At 40.5% G+C, this 22,637-nt stretch overlaps 1 protein-coding gene across 6 annotated transcripts in view; it reads right to left on the reverse strand.

Annotated features, from left to right (window-relative positions):
• LOC124721726 (phosphatidylinositol 4-phosphate 5-kinase type-1 alpha-like) overlaps positions 1-22,637 on the reverse strand; it is a 315,644-nt gene that overhangs the window by 182,486 nt on the left and 110,521 nt on the right. For 4 of the 6 annotated variants that reach the window (XM_047246822.1, XM_047246821.1, XM_047246823.1 and 1 more), the window contains 2 exons: positions 21,033-21,110; positions 6,927-7,181 (listed from right to left, as the gene is read on the reverse strand). In XM_047246822.1, coding sequence (XP_047102778.1) covers positions 6,927-7,181; positions 21,033-21,110 — 333 coding nt within the window. The remainder of the gene's footprint in view (positions 1-6,926; positions 7,182-21,032; positions 21,111-22,637) is intronic. The other 2 variants (XM_047246824.1, XM_047246825.1) reach the window with 1 other exon arrangement.

Raw genomic sequence — 22,637 nt, forward strand, 5'->3', positions numbered from 1 at the left:
GTTAAACCCAAATTCTTCCATTGGAGTACCACATGATATGGTGTGATTGAACACCCCTAATCACACACTTATAGTCATCTTTTGTCCAGTGGCATTGCTCTTTACACCACCTCAAGCATCGCTTAGCATTGACTGCAGAAACATGTGGCTATGTGGAGCTGCTTGACCACTGTACCCCATTATTTTTAACTTCCTAGATGCAGTCACTGTGCTAGCTGAACTGCTGTCAGCAGTTTGAAATTCATGAGTGATTGCTTCTCCTCATTTTTTAAGATTTTTTTTACAACCCTCCACAATGTTTGACGGTCCCTGTCCATCAGTATCTGACACCTGCCTAGTCTTGATTTAGCTGTGGTTCATCCTTCGCATTTCCACTTCATAATCACGTCATCAATAGTCTTCTTGGACAGCCGTAGAATGGTTGAAATGTTCCTGATGGATCTGTTGCTCAGGTGACATCCAAAGACTAGTCCACATTTGAAGTCACTGCGCTCTCCTGACCGATCCATTCTGACAACACAATATCCCCCACACATCCTTTTATACTAGCGGGTCCATCCTTCTTGCATCTAGTGGTCAATCCCTCATTACACAGAGGTGACCGGATACTTTTTATGAGATACTGTATATTGCCCGGGCTCTTCCCAGAATGTACTCTCTCTGAATTTCAATAATAAACCCCCCCCCCCCCCCCCCCGAGATTAACAATGACACGCTTGCAGCAACTGCCACTGGAATTTGTAGAGTATCCCCATAATGCTCTCATGCTGACTAAATGATTCCATGATGAAACACATCATTGGATGTTCTCTGTCTCCTTTAATAATCCAGTCTAGTAAAGGTCTCAGACTGATGAGCAACACTCAAGAATCAGTTGAACCAGTGTTTTGTAAACTACTACTTTCATGGATGAAATACATTTCCTTATGACTGTTCCCATGGCATCTCCTTTCCTACAATTATTTTTAAGCGGACATTTTAATTCAAGTTGCACTGGATAGTTACTTCTAGGTATTTAATGGCAGTTATGGTTCCTAGTGATTTGTTGCCAAAAGCATAAGTTTACAGCAGTGGATTTCTTTGCCTATTTATGTGTAATATGATACTTTTTTCACTCAGGCTCAACTGCCAGTTCCTGCAACAATAGTCAACACTCTGCAGGTCTTCCTGCAATTTGCTACAATCTTCTGGTATTGCTAACATTTTATAGACAATTGTATCATATGTGATCCACAAGATCACTTATATACAGGGTGGAGAAAAATTGTGTCACGAAATTTTAACCCTGGATTGCTGATGCCAGTAGGAACAAAAATTACTAATGTTGTGTAGGTCGACAATGCACCATTTTTAAACTATCGAAACTTGGAGCCACACACTCCGATTGGGTGTGGATTGCCCTGTTGCCATTCATCGGTTGACACAGGCAGCGTTATGATTGTCGGTTCGCACATACAAACGTCCCTCGCCCCATCACTGCCCCAACGTGATACACACACGTGTCGAATAGGTCTTGCTATTTGTCTCCACCTCACATCACAGGCATTCTCACGTAATCTACGCTTTGGAGCTCGAGCACACACACACACACACACACACACACACACACACACACACACACACACACACACACACACACACACACCACCTGTGATTTTGTCATACAGTAAGCATGGCGACACAGTATTCTTTTGAAGAACAATGAGATATGGTTTTTGTTTATGGACTAACCAACGGTAATGCGCATGAAGCTCGACGGTTGTATGAGGAACAGTATTCACCAAGACGCCACCCACACCCGCAAATGTTTACAGCAATTCACCAGCAACTTGGCAAGACAGGATCGTTAGCGGGATATCATGGTGATGCTGGAAGATCTCGAACACGACTGGATGCTGCATTTTAAGAGACTTTTCTCGAGCACACGACATGGAGGTCACTCATCGGTTAGTGTGGGAGGTTTTGAGGGATGACGGCCAGCATCAATTTTGTTTCTACCCTGTCCAAGACCTAAATCCTGTGGCGGAATATGAACACAGGCTAGGGTTTTGCTGGTGGTTTCTGTGATCTGTTGCACAAGATCCTAACTTCCCCACCATTGTGTTGTTTACAGATGAGTGCACCTTCCATCGGGATGGCCTTTACAACACTCGAAACGTTCATTACTGGGCAAGAGGAAATCCTCACGTCATGTGCATCCATGGACACCAGGAACAATTTTCGCTCAACATTTCGGCAGGCATTGTGGATGGCCATCTGATTGGGTTGGTCCATATATCTCCTCGGCTTACCGGGGCAAAGTACCTTCACTTTTTGTAAGAAACTCAACCTGGCCTGCTGGAAGATGTTCCCCTGGACATACGGCTACACATGTGATTGCAACATCATGGGGTGCCCCCACATAACAGTCATGCTTTGCGCGGATATTTAAATGAACTCTTTGATGGCCAGATAACTGGGAGAGGTGCTTGTAGGACATGGCCCCTGCGATCACCAGGCCTCACGCCATCAGACTTTTTCCTGTGGGGATTCTCCAAGGCTCTAGTTCAACCACCCGGACGTGAACCACCTAGAAATGACGAGGAATTAATGGATCGCATTCAACAATGGCGCTAATCCCATCAGGAGAATGCCAGGAACCTTTGAAAGAATTTGGCAAAACACCGTTCGACAATACCAAGCTTGTGTGGCGTCACAGGGTCGCCAGTTCAAGCACCTGCTTTAAGTAAACAATTTCCTCGCAACAAGAAAGGGCCTTTACAGGGCCAAAACACTTTGTGAAATACTTTCTGTTGATGGGTTTGTTCCCGGTATGTTTTATCATGAAATTAAAATGGATGTGTCGGGACCCAGGCAGATTCGCCTCCAGGCCCCCAGAGTGGGAGGCTGGCAAGCTACCACCAAGCGTGCGGGCCGCCTTGGATACATCGTGATCTCTGGCAGATAAACATTCGCGTGGCGCCAGGTTCCCGTAGTATAAAAATTGTGCGTTGTTGACCTACACAACATTAGTAATTTTGGTTCCTACTGGCATCAGGTATCCTGGGCTAAAATTTCATGACACCATTTTTCTCCACCCTGTATGCTGTAAACACTAATGGACCTACCATGCATCCTTGGAGCACTCCTAACATTACCTCCACATCTGTCGATTCTGTTCCGTTAAGAGTGACGTGTTGAGTTCTACTAGCAAGGAGGTCTTGAATCCAGTCACATGTCTGGTTAGATACTTGGGAAGCCTGCATTTTGTTCACTGAATGACACAGGACCATTGTATCAATGTAGCCCTGAAGACACATGGCATCAACTTGGCTGCTAATGTTTACGGCACTGTGGCTCTCATGGGTGAACAGTGCGAAATGAGTTTTAAAGATCTCTGTTTGCAGAATTCATGTTGATTTTCACAGAGGAGATTTTTGTTCTCCAAAAATGTTATAATATGTCAGCATAATTCTACAACAGACTGACCTCAACAATATAGGTGCATCTGTGCTATGATCCTCCCTGAACATGGGAATGACCAGTGCTTTTTTCCAGTGCCTAGGAGACCTCTGTCGCTCCAGTGACCTACAATGAACTACTACTAGAAGGGGAGCAAGTCATTTCACATAATTGCTGTAGAATCTTACAGGTATCTCATCAGGTCTAGATGTCATTCCACTGTTAAGTGATTGTGGTTGCTTTTCTAATCCGCAATCACTTGCCTCATTATCTCCCATTTTGGCATTCATGCAACAACTGAAACAAGAAACTGTATTATGATCTTCTGTGGAAGACTGAATCCAGATTTTGTCTTTCTCTCTGCCATTTTCCATTTTGTTGCCTGCATGGTCACTGAGTGACTGAATAGATTTTGATCTGCTTACTGTCTTTACATAACACCAAAACTTCTTTGGCTTTTTAGCCAGACTGGTTGGAAAATTTTTACTTTCAAATTCACTGAACACTTCTCTCACTGCTCTCCTTGCAGTTATTTTCACTTTGTTTAGCTTTTGTTTGTCAGGTGGGCTTCAATTTCATTTAAAACACGGTGGGTTTTTCCCTATCACTTAAAACCTTGCTCTGCACATAATTGTCTAAGGAGTAGTGAATAATGCTTCTGAACTCTATCAATTTGTGCTTGACATCTTTGTCCTCAAAACGGAACATTTGATGTTGACTACTTAGATACTCAACAAATTCTATCCTGTCACTCTCGCCACACTAAGATATATTCTTACTGTTCTTAATATTCCTTGTAACATCCATAGACACTGATGCTATCACAGCCTTATGATCACTGATGCCCTCCTCTATGTTAACTGCTTTGAAATGTTCTAGTCTGTCTATCCCTAGGAGATCTGTGATGTTACTCTCATAAGTTGGTTCTGTATCTGCTAGAAGTAATTTTTGAACAACACATTCAGAATAATGTCAGACAAATATCTGTATTTGGGACCAATTTTGATCTCACCATTCCCCCATTCTATAGCAGGCAAACTGAACATAATCTCCTATTACAATAACATTTTCAGAAAATATACTTACAAAATCCTGCAAGTTTTCTCTGAAGTAGTCTGCCACTACAGCTCTTGACACACGTGGTCTATAAAAGCATGCGATTAGCACGTTTGATCCACCTTTGATGCTTAACTTCACCTGCGTATTATCGATCCTCGTGATATATATTCCACTCTGGCTTTTGGGTTTTGTTGCTACGCACTTGCAGTTTTCACTCACTTTCTGTTCCTAATACTATTTGGGCATTATTACCTTTAATAAGAGAAGAAATGAAATGTTTGGGACCTTACTACTTGCACTGTGTGTGAATTGTTAGCTGAATTTGCTATTTCAGTAAATACCTACAGAAAGAAAGAGCACACTCAGGACCCAAGTGGCAAGCATCATTCATGTCAACATGAGATATGATTTGCAACTAGTTGTGCCCAGTTGTGTGTTCAACATCCACCAGCAAATCCGCCTCTGCATCTTGGATGAGACCTCCCAGTAATCATACTGAGTAAACACTAGCCTCCTTTCCCAACCTCACTGCTATTTCCCTGATTGGCTCTTTTAACAACCTAACACACAAACCATTCCATGCTGCTTCAAGACATGTTATCAACAATGAGTAGCAACTTGTACCTCCTGATAAGACAAAAGGGAATAGCTGTGTGGCCAGTTTCCACTTTTGCTCTCCTCCCAAATATATGAGAAGCTAACACAGTCTGCCACTCACACTGAAATGAAGGCAGACAGGTTGGATGTTACGTACTGGAAGGTGTAGTGACAATGGAGTTTCCAGGGGATTCTGATGGCATTGAAGGTGTCAACTTTTGCCACTGGTACCCCAATGTCATTGCAGGTTAAAGCAGTAACCTAAAGCCTGTCAACAATTGCTGAAATAGAATCTAACCGTTTCCAGACAGACAGTACAGTTCTACCCATTTTGTGCTGCTTAAAAACTGTATAAAATTACAAAAAAAGAAATATACAAAAAAGCAGTCTAGACTAACTGAGAAAGAACAGACCCCAGAAAGAGAGAAAATTACTCACCAGTGGCACTACTACTAAAGTTATGATGCACACGGAGTATAAACAAGAGAAATAGAAACTATCACTAAACTCTGCTCTACAAAGTTCTCACTGTACACTAAGATTAAAATAAATAACACTACTGAAAACAGATATATGAACAGTTACTTTTCACTAGGAAGGCAGCTCATGCAAAAGCTAATGTACAGATAAAAAAAGTGCAAGCACTGAGGTAATGTAATTAAACACAAGTCATCCCAGATATGCATACAGATATTAGAACTTCTTGACAGAAGCTCACATGAAAAATAATAAGAAAAGCTGTGTGGACAGAAAGACACTGATTTTGCTGGCAGTTTTAATTTAGTTTTCCTTTCATCCGTTTCAATTCATTTTCAGTGATTTACTTATAGATCTATACACAAGGACAAGTGTATGTGGGACTTATCATCTGCCTCACTTTCGAAACTGCTCGTAAATTTTGCACAGAAAATTACATATATGTTGTGTGTGTACATTTTAATTTCCCCAGTTTCATCACTACAGTCCTTGTTTGGCACTTAATGCACTGTGTAATAATATGCTGTGTGTCCTCTACTGAAACAAAGTTTCTCCGAAGTTAGCAACTATCATTATCTCAAATGCATGATGACTTTCCTCTTATGTCTACACTGGAGCCACCTGAGCATCTCTGTCATTCTCTTACAATAAATAAGCTTGTTGCAAATGATGTGAAAGAATTTTGAATGTTCCCAATCTATTCATTTATGACAGAAAGAAAAATAATGCTGATAACAGATGTTACAAGGGATCTCCTCAGAAACCCCGCTAAACTATAGATCTTGCTCTCTACCCAATTCATGAAATTCATGTCTCATATCAATTCAAAACAGCTCATCAATTTTTGAATGTTGTTGTCATCTTCAGTTTGAAGACTGGTTCAGCAGCTGTCCACGCTACTCTGTCCTGTGCAAACTACTTTATATCCTAATAACTGCTGCAAACCTACATCCTTCTAAATCTGCCTACTGTATTCCTCTCTTGGTCTTCTCCTACAATTTTTAATCCTCCCACCCACTTTCCTCCAATACTAAACTGGTGATCCCTTGTTGTCTTATAATGTGTCCTATCAAGCAATCGCTTTGAATGATATGCTTGACTTCAGCGACTACAACTTCTTAAAACTTCCCCCTTTCTTGGTGTCTCAAATGTGATGTTCATACTCAAGGCACCTAGAAGGCCATTAATATGATACGACTGTCAGGAAGCTGATCTGAGGATGCGGACTCAAATGAGCACACAAATTTCTACTTTAAATACTTTGAACTACAAATATTGCAACACAAAATGTAAAAGCTTGGGAGTGTTAAGATAAAATATGCAAAGCTACTGCACTCCACACACGAGCCAACCTCGCTTGCCGAACGGGGACCCCCGAGGGGGGACGGGGGGTGGCACCCGGGCTCCTGCCACACCGCTACCGCTGCCACTGCCACTAGTGCTAGATGTGACGGTGCTAATGGCTACAGCAGGGGGCTGGCCGCTCTTCCCGAAGCTCGGTGGCCGATCCTTCAGCACTGCGGGATATGAGGGCGGAGTGGATGAGGGAGGGGAGCTTACGGCTACAGCACTTGTGGATGTAGGAGCGACTGTTCCAGGTGGGCTTCCTGTGGTTCCGGCACAATCAGAAGAGAAAGCAAGAGATGAAGAAAGAGTGTCAACATGCTGTACATATACACAATGCTGCACATAAAAAAGTTGCTGAAACTATTAAACAACTAAAGATTGACATATACAGGAATGGTGTACCACTTGAAAACAGTCCATTCTCAAACAAGTTTCTTGTAACTAAAACTTACAGAGGTACAAGCAACAACAGGAAGAAAAGAAAGCACATACACGACTAACTTAAAACAGACGTCCATCAAAATACACAAACACCAGAGCAACTTACAATTACACAAGTAAAAACAACTTTCACTTATTTTCAAGTCTGCAAATAAATAATTTGTAGATAGAAGATGAAAGGAATTTACAAGAAGAGAAATTAGTGTAAGCAGTACAGAGAAAGCACATGACAGTCATTACTGAAGTAACAGTATATTGAGTGGTTAGCATATATGATGCTGTGTAAGTTACTGTAAACCACATACTTTCATATTTTTGAAATTAACCTACTACCTTATTAAACACTGGATATTAAATAGCCCACGAAGTACTCTTAGTAAAGCAGGAGCATTGAACACTGCACACAGAATTGCTGCTATTCCCTTCACAGATGAAAATACGCTTTGATGGAGAAATATAAATAGTAGAAAGAAGGAAGGTTTTGTGTGAGAGAGAGAGAGAGAGAGAGAGAGAGAGAGAGAGAGAGAGAGAGAGAGAGAGAGAAGAGAGAGAGGGGCGGGGGTGGAGGGGGAACGATGGCAGGGGGGTTAGGTAGGGGGTATGGAGGGGGAACAGTGGCAGAGGGGTTAGGTGGAGGGGATGGAGGGGAGGGACAGGCAGGGAGAGAGGAAATGAAGAGAGGAAGAAGAAGGAGGGGAGTGTGGAGAAGAGGCAGAGGGAGAGGAGAGAGAGGTGGAGGGGAAACAGGAGAGGAGAGGAGAGGAGAGATGAGAGAGAGGTGGAGGGGGAAGAGGAGAGGAGAGACGAGAGAGAGGTGGAGGGGGAAGAGGAGAGGAGAGACGAGAGAGAGGTGGAGGGGGAAGAGGAGGGGAGAGACGAGAGGGAGGTGGAGGTGGAAGGGGAAGAGGAGGGGAGAGATGAGAGGGTGGTGGAGGTGGAGGGGGAAGAGGAGGGGAGAGACGAAAGGGAGGTGGAGGTGGAGGGGGAAGAGGAGAGGAGAGAGGAGAGACAAGAGGGAGGTGGAGGTGGAGGGGGAAGAGGAGAGGAGAGGAGAGGAGAGACGAGAGACGAGAGGGAGGTGGAGGGGGAAGAGGAGGGTGACGGGAGGGGGTGAGGCGAGGGTGACGGGAGGGGGTGAGGCGAGGGTGACGGGAGGGGGTGAGGCGAGGGTGACGGGAGGGGGTGAGGGGAGGATGACAGGAGGGGTTGAGGGGAGGATGACAGGAGGGGTTGAGGCGAGGATGACAGGAGGGGTTGAGGCAAGGGTGAGGCGAGGAATACAGGAGGGGACAATGTGAGGGTGAGGCGAAGAATACAGGAGTGGGCGAGGTGAGGTGGAGGGGTACAGGAAGGGTGGGAGGGAGGGAGGGAGAACGGGAGGGAGAGGGAGGGAGAACGGGAGAGAGAGGGGTAGACAAAGGAGGGGGTAGACAAAGGAGGGGGTAGACAAAGGAGGGGGTAGACAAAGGAGGGGGTAGACAAAGGAGGGGGTAGACAAAGGAGGGGAAATTAGTACAAATTAAATGAGGGAAATTAGTACAAATTAAATGAGATGTGAGGCTTGAGGTTCTTAGCAGTGAACAAAATGTAAAATATGCAAAACATATATATCAACTGTCTAGATAGTAGTCAGCATGCAGTAATGATAACAGCTGTCAAGACAGTTTCCCAGTGAATTATTAACCAGCAAAGTGAAAGGAAGACCCAGCCAGGGCGGCAGCACCACCATGTTGCAGCCGGGAAACAGATGGGGGGAGGAAGTAATAGTATACACTCCAGTCTTCTCGCAGGTGGAACTCTACCATGCCAATCATCTATATGCCTATGCTCTGAATTCTTTCTTGGACACTGTCACTGCAATAACATTTATTTACAGTGTAATAAGTATGGATCCACGGTTTGTCTCAATAAAGCATTGGGCACTTTAATTCTGATCCTTATTGTGAAAAAAACTAATGCATATTTTTTGAAAACATCTGATTTCATTCAATCCTGCTGACATGTTTATTCGGCATCATATTAAATGAAAAACTATAGCTTGAACAATATTCTTTGCTAGCCTTGTTCTGTAAGTTCAAAGCTGTGAAGTTTTCACAAAGATAGTATTATGTTGTATTTTTCACTATATTGCAGAAATTGGTGCCTAACAACACATTTATCCATACTGTCAATCACATATTTACTGTGTGCACTTTGTTCTTCCTTTCGGGCATATACTCAAATCCCACTTCACTCAGCCTTATGTCTCCTCTGTCATAATTTGCTCATCCTCAACTTCATTTTTTTTCATGTTCCACCACCTTTTCTGTCACCACTGTCATCAATTTCACTTTTTGTGATTGTACTGCCAGGTAACAACGAGCACCATTTTGACCTGGGACAGGGTGTACTACTCGTGACATGTTAGTTCCTGCTATCATTGGGTCAACAGTTCACTTTGCTGAATAATTTTAAGCTTTTATTAAGTGAAACATATACATAAGATGGATATATCAACAAAAAATTTACTCTACATTGAAAAATCTTTTACTGTGCTGACAAAGAATATAATTAAAAAAACATAAAGCCTCATTTTATACACTCATCATCATGATTGTTGCAGCACTGTGGAACAACCCGAGGAATAGAGTGAAACTTAAGGAAAATGCAAAGCAGGGAATAACATGCAAGTGGTTAGTAATGCAGAACAAATACACATGCTGGAGGATCCACACCATCCTCTTAATGGTCAAATGAGGCATATAAATTGAGGAACATGGAGGGGTGAGACAAACAGTATATTACCATCTTAGAGTTGCCTAGCTTTTGACACAGAAGTCAAAATGCCTTTCCAATCTCTTTAAGTTTCACTCACATTCATTTAGACCTTTTCTACGCACTTTTTATGTGCACAGTAGTTTCGAATTTACAAACATGATAGGTCAACATGACATGACCAAATTAACTTTCCCATCACAGAAATCAGCAGCAGAAATCATTCCATGGAAGGTTTATTAGAGAGGAAGCAGACCTTCCACAAAAGGTCCAAAACAAGTGAAAACATAAAAAAATCTACAACAGAATTATGCCTTTTTTAGCATGATACTGAAAAAACGTTAAGTATGCTAATATGGTACAATAATAGATATATTTCAGATTTTGCAAAGTGTGGCTGTACTAAACAGCAGCTACAGTGTCAGTAAAGTTTTGGGGATTAAATTTGCACCTTACTTCAGCACATTCCAGGTACCGCTTAGAACGTGCAAGCCTTATATGGACCACATACTACTATTTCTCTGGCCCAATCATGCGTTATGCATGAAGCTGACTGTATATACTACGTGAGTCAGGAGCCGTGCTTCAGAAGTCCTGTCTTGGACATATCATGAATAGAAAGATACATTACGCTTGTTTAGAGTGAACTTATAATTGGGAAGGGGGCGGGGGGTAAAGCAGGTGTCCACCCATAAACTTTCAGAGAAGTAGTCCAGTAAACATGGTCTTTAAAAGTGCATACCATACAAGATATGAGCATTTGTTCATCTTAGCTACTGTAAAATGCATCTCTTCTACTGAACAACTGCCCGTAGCTTTTAAGGTACAAAGTTTAGAGTCCATGTTTAATGGACTCTTTTTTTCTCAAAATATGGAAAGCAAATAGCATTCGGTAGCAAAGATGAACAAGTGCTCACAGCTCTTAAGAGGTGCATTTTAGAGACTATATTTACCAGACTTTTTTCCTTGTTTTAGTCCTTACCATCACATCTGTAAGTTTTTTGGTGGCATTCTGGTTCACCCTGTATATATAGTTAGTGTTCCCTTTTGTCAGGCAACACATGTTCGCTGTAATGTCATTTAATGTGTCATGCCACAAGAAAGACAATACAAGTCTTAGGAAAGACAATGATATGTCAAATAATTATGTAATCATTCTTTGCCTATCCTCATTTACAACTGACAGAGGATGTTTGAAGTGTTTACATGGAACCTGAATAGTTTCATTCTACCAGTTTAATTGTAATTTTCTTTTAAAAAAATTACATTTGTGTTGACTTTGCTCAAAGAAAGCAAATATGCACACAGTCAGTTCCCTTTCAGTGTTAACTGGGGTACATCATGACCCTTCACATGCCTTCTTATATTACTATTCTCCATGGACAGTTCAAACCAACAGAATGTAGTGATGGTCCCATGATGTTAACAACACATGTATGTTCAAAGTGCAAGGACTATTTTCTGTTAACAGCTGAAGCAAAAAGTTCACAAGCAATCCTCATTAAGCTGCTTTTAAATATGGTGACATCGTGAATTAATAGGTGTGGCATGTCATGAGAGAGAGAGAGAGAGAGAGAGAGAGAGAGAGAGAGAGTGGTATTTTCTGTGAAACACTACCAAAACAGTGAGTAGGCTATGACTGTGAATTACTCTGGTTTCTTGATTGTTGTTGCCTTTTGTCACATATTTACATTAACTTAAGCTGTTTAATTTGAAATATGTCGACATGACTTCCAAATACAAAACCCTTACTTAACTGCTGAATTTCAGGGTCAGTCAGGATTTCAATTTTGGATCCATCTCTTTGAACTCCCCAGAAATTTCCTTTACAAACCAAAACTAATCTCTGTTATGGGGTACAAAGAGCTAAAAGTACACAAGTGGTTTTCATCGGAGATCAAAATCGTTTTACCACACAATAAACTACCAAATTTAGACCCTCTCCATCTTTTTCACTAGCTTTTCTAATTCTTCATGAGAAACCGGACAGGAAACCTAGATGGCTGCAACTCCATCCATCAGATACAGTTCTCAAGCATTACATAGGTCCACTGGTCATCCACTTTCCAGGAGAATTGGTAATTATCTGGCACAAAGTAGTGAAAGACATGAACACGGTGGGGAGGAGGGGGGGGGGGGGATAATTAAACTGTCACGTTTAATTGCTTATGCAAAACATATGTGAGAGTGACAGCATATGCCACCAAGTTGTCAGGTGGGTGAGCGATGTCCTTGGTGAACATTACTTGCATTATTTTAATTGATTTTTGAAATGTTTCTTAGTATTTGTACCATGAATGTCTGATGCCATTGTTAGGGTATGTTGCATGATTTCTTTCAACAAAATTCCTTTCTGGTTTTACAACACCACAGCAATCATTGTTTGATTTTTCTGGTCTTCTTGTACGAATGAGTGCATGTCCACTCCCTTCCCAGTTTATTTTGCAGTGATAAACTGAACAAATTATCTATCTGAAGTCACAATTACACTGAACATTATCACCACTTCCCCACAACAGGAATAAAGTGAATCTGAAGGTAAGTACACTCTTTGAGTTCTCTGGATTTTGGGCATTCGCTTTGGAATACATTATACATTGAACTAAATGGGAAAAAGCCTCTGTGACACTGTGATACACAGCAATCCTAAAACATAATGCAAATTCCCAATTAACATTTCAAATTCTGAATGAAATGATGAAATTCTCACAACATGCCATATTTATGTCTGTTGGGGTAGGTGTGTTTAAGGGACTAAACAGTGATGTCATCGGTCTCTCCTTCCCAGTATAGTCCATATGGAGTTAATGATGCCAGACAGAAATTTAATATAATTGTGATAGTATGCCTGCAGTGGCAAAAGTAGGGCAATAATATCAATAACTGTGCATAGCTGAACAGCATAACCTACCCTAGTAATCATACTGTGGAAAGGCAACCACTAATTTGAATTACAATTCGAATTGGAATTCGAATGAATCATCATCTTCACACCTCAGAGGTTAAGGCTAGGTTAAAGGCTTATTGGAATATTTCTGTGGTTTGAGTAGTATTCACTCTTCATGTTGAAGCACTGAAAGCAATGCTGATGTCACAGATGAAAAATAATTTAAAGAGAATTTAAGTACACTACTCAGCAAAACTTAACGATGAGCAATATAAAATAACATAACACATTAACTACTCAGTGGAAATGAATTAGAGTGCAGAAGTATGTTGCAAAAGGTCTCCCAGTCATGAACAGAAAGTTGGACATCACATCGCATGAGGCCAACATGACTGTAGTGCTATACAGGGCTGGGCTGGGCCCGTAACACAAAGAAGTTGAAGGAATGGAAGAGGACAGACTGTGTGTGTGTGTGTGTGTGTGTGTGTGTGTGTGTGTGTATCAGCAAGCAGTTACAATGCACTGTGGTGGTGGTCTTCAATCAACAGGGCCTGGAGACTACGTATGGATGATTTCACATGAGAAAGGATCATTGTCAACCTGGAAGGGGGGACAAAGTGTGATGAGTGTAGCCCAGGAGTTTGGTATTGCTCACAGCTTTGTTTCATGTGCATTCCAAACCACAAGCACTGCTGCCCAAAGGAGGAGGAAGTGGTTGGTCAAAGCCAATTATAGTAGCAGATGAATGCTACACTGTGCAACAGGTAAGAAAGGACACATATTGAAAAGCGGGTGAAATTGCAGCCACATTTAACAGGACTGAAAGGCATGCAATCTCATACTCCACAGTGGCAAGGTGACTGCATGATAATGGTTTCATTACCCGATGACCAGTATGTTGTGTTTTTGAGATGGCACCAAGAGCATTGGGACTAGACCAAAAAAGAATGGGATTATGTACTCTTCTTGAATGAGAGCAGATTCAGTCTAAGTAATGATTTTGGACTTACGTCATATGACAAGAGGTGGGAACAAGTAATGCACCCCTGAACATTGTTGAACATCGTCATTTTGGTGGTCAAGGTATCATGGTGGGGGAAGGAGTAATGTTGCATGTTCATACTGATCTCAAAATCTTTGAACACATTACACTCACCAGTCAATGTTATTGTGACAATGTACTCTTCGCAATCGGAGAATGGACTGGACTGGCCCATCTGCTCCTCTTGACTTAAATTCCATACAGCACATGTGGGATGCATTGAGGAGACATACTGAAATACATCCACATGTACCACTGACGATCCAGCAGTTGTCAAAAACACTGGTGAAGGAATGTAATGCCCTACCAAAAGAACTCCTTACCAACCTCGATACCACCATGGAAGCATATTGCAGAGAATGAACAACCACCTGTGGCTATCACACAGCCTATTAAGAACCATGTCCTGTCTTTTTTCATGTCCAGGGGAACAACATAAATCATGGTGACCTCAGTGTAATTATTATCTTCAAATAAAAGTTTAATTTCTGTTTGTCTCACTGCGTATTTCTTTCAGTGACCTGCACTATACTGTAGCAGTTCTTCCTGTGTACGGTCCAAGTTTCATCGAGCTATGTCACTTCTCAGTGACACATCATGCAAAAGTTACTTTCCTTCATCAGTTTTGCACACCAGTGAATATGGGTCATGCCAGTATGCAGGTCAGAGGTTATACATTGGCTCCTCCAGAGTTCAGCTGCAAAAAGTGACACCCCACCTACATTTGATTCCCTGTCCACCTGATGTAGGACTAAAACAGTAATGTAATGTATAATGCCTTCTAACGGGGAGATTCACAACAGTAAAAGTGAGAAGGCTAAAAATGTAATTAACATTAGTGGGCTCAACAATAGTAACATAAGGTGACGGAGATAATCAGGTCAGTTGGAGGGTTGGTGCTGTCAAGTGTCTCACAGGGCTCAGCATGCAGAAAGGGTGAGGATGGGCAGTCCCCTGTCCTCCGTATAGTCAATGGATGGCAGATTGAAACAGAATCCATGCTCTCAGAGAAAGCATGAAAACCTATTCAGCTGTTATCAACTAGTATAAGGCATAAGGATTCCTTGTGGTCTTTCTTTCATAGGACTGCTTTATTAAGGGGCATTCCTAAATGTGCAGAAGAAGGATGATCAATATGGCTAGCAACCTCCACGATCAACATGTGGCAAGAGACACCCCAATCACCCCTGCTCTACCCTAAAAGCACTTTAAAGAATTATATCAGAGAGTAAATACCACTTGTAGAGAGGTAACAAAGAACTTGTTCAACTGTCCTTATGTTGCGCACCATTATTAGAGGCGAATAATCTGGAAGAATGGTGTGGTGAGTCAGGAAGTGGGGGCATTCCACCTGGATGTGAGTTAGTGTCTGTAAGGCTTCAAAATCACAACATAGTTGTGGTTCATTACAAAAGAGGAAACCACAGTTAATCTGGAATGATCAACGCAAAAGCAACACAGAATGGTGGATTCCCTCTGGGAGGAACAGAGGAGGAATGCCTTGACAGTGCTGAGCTTATTAGAGGGAGCAGTAGCCCACCAGATGATGATCCACTGCTGAGTGAGTAGAGGTCGTATTTGCACACACAAACCTGTAGCTGGGATCGATAAGTGAACGTTGGAAGGGTACTCGCTTCTCTAGCCAAATTGTAAGCCTGTTCATTCCCTGGGATACCCACATGACTTGGAACTTAGTGGAAGATAACTAAGCAAGAAGTATGACTAAGGTCAGAGAGAAGATCATGAAGAGCACATTTCACAGGGCAACAAAAGTAACATATGTCAATAGCCTAGAGACTTTTCATTGAGTCACTACAAATTAAAACGCTGTGCTCTGTTAATGACTATCAGCTCTGCCGTAAAAGTATTTCACATTTCCAGCAACAAATTTTGTCCCTGACTGATGGGAGATGTAAAAACTTGTCCCATTCTATGGTTGTTTTTTCAGCTTGCAGTGTAACTGATGGTAGCACCCTTATACTCCTGAAGAACTGAGAGGAATGAATGCTGAAAGGTCACGGAGGCAACTGAAACTTTAGATCCTTGAAATATGTGAGCGGGGTACTAAACAAGAAGAAGTGCACGGGACTACACGTGGAGTACGTTTTGAGTGATGTAAGTGTCAGTCTTGGAAGAGGGTCTCAAGATGCGTAACAACTAATAATGCCACTTGAGGATGAGTGTCACGGAGTAGACACCATTTGCATCAAAAAATAATTGTATGACTCCTTGGAGCTAGCATTCAGCCAAGGTTATATAATAGGAGCAATATCAAATGAGAAAGTTGTCGACATACATTGTGGGGGTTGCCACTGGCCAAACGAAGATAACTAGGCCATGTTGATGAGGATGAGTGTAACACCAACCCTGAGGGAAACCATGCTCTTGAGCCCATAGGGAGGTGAGCAACATACAATCTCTAACCCAGAATAATCAATGGAATAAAAACTGACAAATGAAATTCAGTAGGGAGTCTCAAACAGTCACAGAGGGTAAGTAAAATGTGATGTCGTTAAGCAATGCTGTATGCCTTATGGAGATAAAAAAAGACTGCAATGTGATGATGGTGTTTAGAAAAAGCCTGTCATATTGCTGCTTCCATCCTAACCACATGGTCAGATGTGGATCATCCATCTCAAAAACCGCACTGATCAGGAGACAAAATTCCCCGATTTGACAACCCAGCATAATCATCATACTACCATCCTTTCAAACAGTTTACAGACCACAAGGCTAATCAGCCTGTATCTGTCAACAGACATTGGGTTTTACCCTAGTTTAAGGACTGGGGTGGTGACACATTCTCTTCATTGTAGATGAAAACATTTTCTGGTCAAATACAGTTACCTGTGAGTCGCACTCATATGACGATCATTTGATTATGAATCTAATCAGGGCCTGGGGCCTTATCATGAGGCAAGTCAAGAGCCTGAAGCAGTTCCCTGTGAATGAAAGGTTTATTATAGTTTCAGGGTTACTGGGGGGGTTTTAAAAGATAGGCATTTATTTTGGGAGGAATTCATTGAAAATCAGCTATTTGGTTGGTAATGTTTTACCATACCACAGAAATCTAACTGCTGATAACAAAATTCAGCTGTCCATCTGTTAAAAATGTAGCCATCACAATGATAAATTTAAGGACAAAACAGTAAAAATGAAGAGTAAGAAAGAGTGGTTATCTTATAAATGATTCAAAGACAGAATATCTCTACATTTGGATGAACCAAGCCAATCAGACAGGCCCTATATAAAGAAATATAGCTGGAAGCAGATTCCCTGAAGGGATCAAACACTGTACAGACCGGCAGCAGGACCCCCACCTTGTCACATGAAAGTCAATGAAAGTATCCAAGATGCAAATAAGTTTTACTAGAGTGTGCTCAAGTTGAAATAGTCATTACATAAAGTTCCAATTCCAGATGTAGATTTATTGAGAAGCAAATATCTCATGAAGCTTTGGTCATATCATTCAAAACAATGCTCAATGATGGTATGTAAAACTGATTGATTTTGTTCCTAGTGAAAGAAGACCACTGAGCAAGACAGGAAAAAGAATAGAGGCTGTAGCTTCACAAAGGATCTGTTCCAGATTGGCACACAGAAAAATATGATGCAGAAAATAGGGATAAAACACAATGGAGGCAGAACCTTGTATTTCCACTCAGTCTCCTGTATTTGATCACAAAACAATAACAACAGAACAGGCAGGTAGGGGTGTGTGTGTGTGTGTGGGGGGGGGGGGGGGGCGGCTCTCAATATATTTAGACATACTGTTAATGGGACATGTCAAATGAAGCATGCAAAATCCATCACAGGATGATTTAAAAATAGCTTTGGTGATAATTTGGTTCATTTTGCTATTCATGTGAGTGTGGTTGCAACTGAGTAGCATTCTACTACCATTGCAGTAGTCCCGTGAGCAACAAGTAATGATCCTCTCTGGTTGTAGTTGCTTGTTGTCAACACTGCCCTTATCATCTAGAAATACTCCCTTTAGTTTTAAAGTTAAGAGCACAATTATGCACTGCATTTCATGAACTCCCAATGTCACTTTCCACCTCATGATGCGGACTGATCATGTTCTAAAAAGTAATGACTCACCACACAGCATATCTGTTAAGTCATGAGTTGGGGACTTCACCACTTTATTCAAAATTAAGTGAAACACTTTCATCAACCACTAACAACTCTGGTCTACAAATACTTGAAATATATCTCATTTATAAGTAATGTTTATAACTGACAAGTCTAAGTAAAGAAGATAACCTTCATTCTCCTCTCTTTTATAATGCTGAACTGCTCAGGCAAACCATTCTTCTCAGTAATACCAGGTTATCCCCTTAGCATTTTGACTGATATATACTATTGGAATCACCACTGATTCCTTCAGCCTCTTCCTCCCCAAAACAACTATCCTTGAATGTGTCAGAAATGTACAATACTGTGTGTGTGTGTGTGTGTGTGTGTGTGTGTGTGTGTGTGTGTGTGTGAAAATAATGGAAGGCCTATTAACCCTTCAACCGCTACAGATGTGTTCCCTTCATTCCTCGCTGAGCACAGCTTGTTGCTGCTATACTCCTAGCCCAATGCTACTACCTGTGTTGAGAGACAGTGTCCCGACCACTATGAAATACTTACCACCTGAATTTAACACAACTATTACGTGAAAAGGTTTGATTTTTGCACACCTTACAGTCCGATATCTTTACTGAATAAAGGATCAAATTTCTTTTCGTTATTTGCCCTAGTTACTCTGCTGGATCAAATTAAGTAAAATATCCATGAAATTTTTGAAGAGTTCACAGAGGCAAAAACACACTGTGTAGCCTTTGTTTACAATTGATTTTAGCTTGTACATTGCCTGTATAAGAAATGTAGATAAGATATCAAAATTTTATTTAAAATTGAGAGCACAACAATATCTCATTTCATTCTCAAGATACTGGTTTTTATATCTGGCAGACACCTGCGCATGGTGTGCCCAATTCCACTCTTGCCACATAAGGAATCATGTCATCATAAAAATCAACATATTTCCATAAACTGTTCAAAGTAGCAAATGAGGTTTTCTGCACATGATGACACACAATGAGGCATGTATGTTGTATGATAAATATTCAAAACTTTTGATTCACCAAGATAGGCAAGTAACTTGTTTGCAGTACTGAGAGGGTCAGCAGAATGGGATGCATACACACATCGATAGCACTTAAGGAAAACCAGAGGCCACATTTGAACATGCCCTCTGCACCTGGGGAGTGGCATAGCACGATGAGTTAAACTGTCCACAGCAAAGGGTTAATATAACAATATACGCCAAGTTACCAAACTCATTGGTTAAATTTGCAAGTACAGTGAAAATACCACCGCATAACCAATCCTGCAATAGATAATTATCAAATGTTTTGTTAGAGTACTGAAACAGAACTGCATATTACAACCTAATGCTTTTAAAAATTACAGTGTTTAATATAATCAGGTTCAATGTTATCCTCCTGCTTTCACAGATGCTGGGCTAACAAGTGTTCCATTGTATACAGAGCATTCAACAGAAGTATGGACAGTGTATCAGAAATCATATTCACAATCCTAATGGTCCATCATCAGTGTGGACATTTTTGGGCCCCTACTTAGCACGGCACTCTTGTAAAGAATTCAAACACCTACTAAAAGAATAAACTTTGCATTTCAGTTTTTATTTAAGAAAATTTTACGGATATTGTAGCAAACTATAATCATACTATGCAATCAAGAAGCTGATGCACGTTTTTAATTATCTAATAACTGAATCTTCAAATGACTTAGACAATCTAAAATTTGTTCAAAATGTTCCTTTTGAAACTGTTCACATGTCATTAATGCCTAGAATAGGCTGTTCCATCTCAAATGCCCATGTGCGCGCAGCCAGGCATTCGCAGGTTGCAGTGGACAGTGCGAACAGTCAGCAGCCCGAGCTGTAATGTGCACTCTGTACAGCCCCGCCTTGTCGGCCAGTGATATCCATGAGGTTCGCATATGTGCAGAACTTGCAATAGAGAGCTATCTCGCAGGTAGCCTATATTAGTTGCACCTGCAGGTGAGTTGGGCTGATGGGTGCCCCCATGTGCCCTAGGCCCCATGGGGCAGTATTGGAACAGCCTAATCTAGAATAACTTATAAAACTGTTTCACAATTCTTGCAAATATTTTTATAAAATCTCTCACTTTTAGAAGTTTTTAATTACATGAGAGTATTTAAGGGAACTTAGGAATCAAAAATGAAGCTCACATAAAAATGTTCATAAATTAAAAAATCTCTTTCTGGCGATTGATGTGGAAGAAATAAAATATCTTGTGATTCTAATAAACCAAATGCAGTGAGCTCCTGTCTGAAATACATCACAGTACAAGCAAATCACTGAAACAAAAATAGTTTGATTCATTTAATGAAGAGTTGCACATTTCCATTTATATTTATTACCCTATTTCTTACAACATATGCAACAGAAACAAGTATGTTGTTTTCTTCGTATATGATAAAGATAACTCGCTTCAGGTTAATGCACACAATCATCACCTGATACTTTTTATTTTTATTTCTATGTCAGAATTTCTTCAATCAATGAGAAATAGGACAAGTGCTTGCCACTCAAATATGAGAAAAAGAAGACAGGCACCTGACAAAAAAAAACTTGCAAAGCTGGAAAATTTAAGATTTTGTAAACATACACTGCAAAAAACGCATGGAAGTACAAAAAAAAAAAGGAAGCGAACTTTCAAAATTTAGTTACAGAAATATTTATAAACAGGGAACCCACATCATGAACTCTTAAAAAATCTCCCAGGTATAACTACCTCATAATTCCTTTTATCTGAGTTTTTAATTAAAGAATGAAATTAAAAAGATAATTTTGACGATATTCAAACTTAGGATGATATGTTTCATATTTTAGCAAAATGCGTTGCGTCAGACATTCAGTTACTTATTGCCAGAAAACAGTATACTTACCACTGGATTCTCCGTGTTCATCCTGAGAACGTAATGGTCGAGAGATACTCTTGCGTTTAGAAGGAGAATGTTTCAGTGCTGAAAGAGTATAAGACATGCATAAATACATAACATTTTTGCCAAAACTTTTGATATCTGGTGGTGTGACAAAATTTAATTTAAGATGCAGTGCTGTAAATACTTCATAGTACTTTGGAAAGAACAATTTATGTCCCCACACAGTTTTTAAAGGAGGGTGCACACATAAGAATGAAATATTTGCTATATATACTTTTTGATTTGTGCCACAATGTATATTAACAATCCCTTTTCTTTTCGAACTGATCTGAAAGCAAATTGAAATTAGACTTCTAAATCCCTTGATGTTCCACCCTATGTGAATGTTCACATACAAAGAAAATAAAACCCCATTTAATGAAGATAAACCAAATTTGTACCTATTAGATGGCAAAAAGAGTTACACTTTTTCTCAGTTCTCATATGAAGGATGTAGACTAACACATGAGAAAATCTGGGCTATTTAACCCTAAGATTATAATCCTGAGGTGGAATGAAGAAATACCATGACATTTGAGTGACTAACAGTGACAGACACATGGCAGCAATTTGTTATAATTTCACATTGTCCAATACTTTTGTGTTAGATTTGACTCTACACTCAATTAGTGGACAACAGGTCCACAAGTATTACATTTACTATTAATGTATTTTGGGCTTCGAGAGAGCAAGGGCATGTGGTATCTACAATATTCTTGATTTTCTTGAAAAGGCATTTGACTTCACTGAAAGTTTCTTCCCAGGCATCTGAAGCAAAGTCATATGTTTCACAGCAATGTGGTCACGTCAGTTCTCTCAACACCACCTAATTACGGTATTTTCCTCGGGTTCAGATAAAGAAAGGAATATAAGACCATTTGACAAATGCAATGATTTTCTATTCTGTGAACCCCCCCCCCCCCCCCCCACTTTCTTTAAACTTGCCTCCTGCAGGAAAAGCCCGATACAATTAAGCTGCAAGGTACACACATTTCAGTCTCAGCATCTGTACACACAGTCCCCTTTCACCAAAAGGGAAATGCACAAGACATTTTGTTCACAAAACTGACTTCATCTTCAGCTCTACAGTACAATATGGTAAGATAACCCTGCGGTTGAACTATGAAAACACACAGGTATTACAATTCTAGGATTGCAGTTTGAGGCTCAGGTATTACTTTTTCTGTTTTTATAAAACAGTTATTTTTCATTCTATTGCAAAGATATTGTTCCCCAGTTTTTATATAAATATAACTGTATCCGAGATTGAAATCAAATCCGTACGGTTATTGGTATTGCACAATCATTTTAATGATAACCGCTTCTTGTAGACTTTTTTCTGTATCTGTTGTTATTATCAACAGTACAAAAATTAAAAAGAAGAATATCAAAGTCATCAATCTTCATCACTCAATGTCATTACCGATACGTAACATTTCTGCTGACAATGACAAGTATTTGCACCATGATACAGGAGTACTGTGTTTCCCTACAAAGCAATTTACTAGGAAATTATAGTTCCATACAGATCAACAACAAACTTCAGGGATAGTGAATTTCTTTGTGATT

This window comes from Schistocerca piceifrons, chromosome X (genome assembly GCF_021461385.2).
Source record: "Schistocerca piceifrons isolate TAMUIC-IGC-003096 chromosome X, iqSchPice1.1, whole genome shotgun sequence".
Taxonomy (NCBI): domain Eukaryota; kingdom Metazoa; phylum Arthropoda; class Insecta; order Orthoptera; family Acrididae; genus Schistocerca; species Schistocerca piceifrons.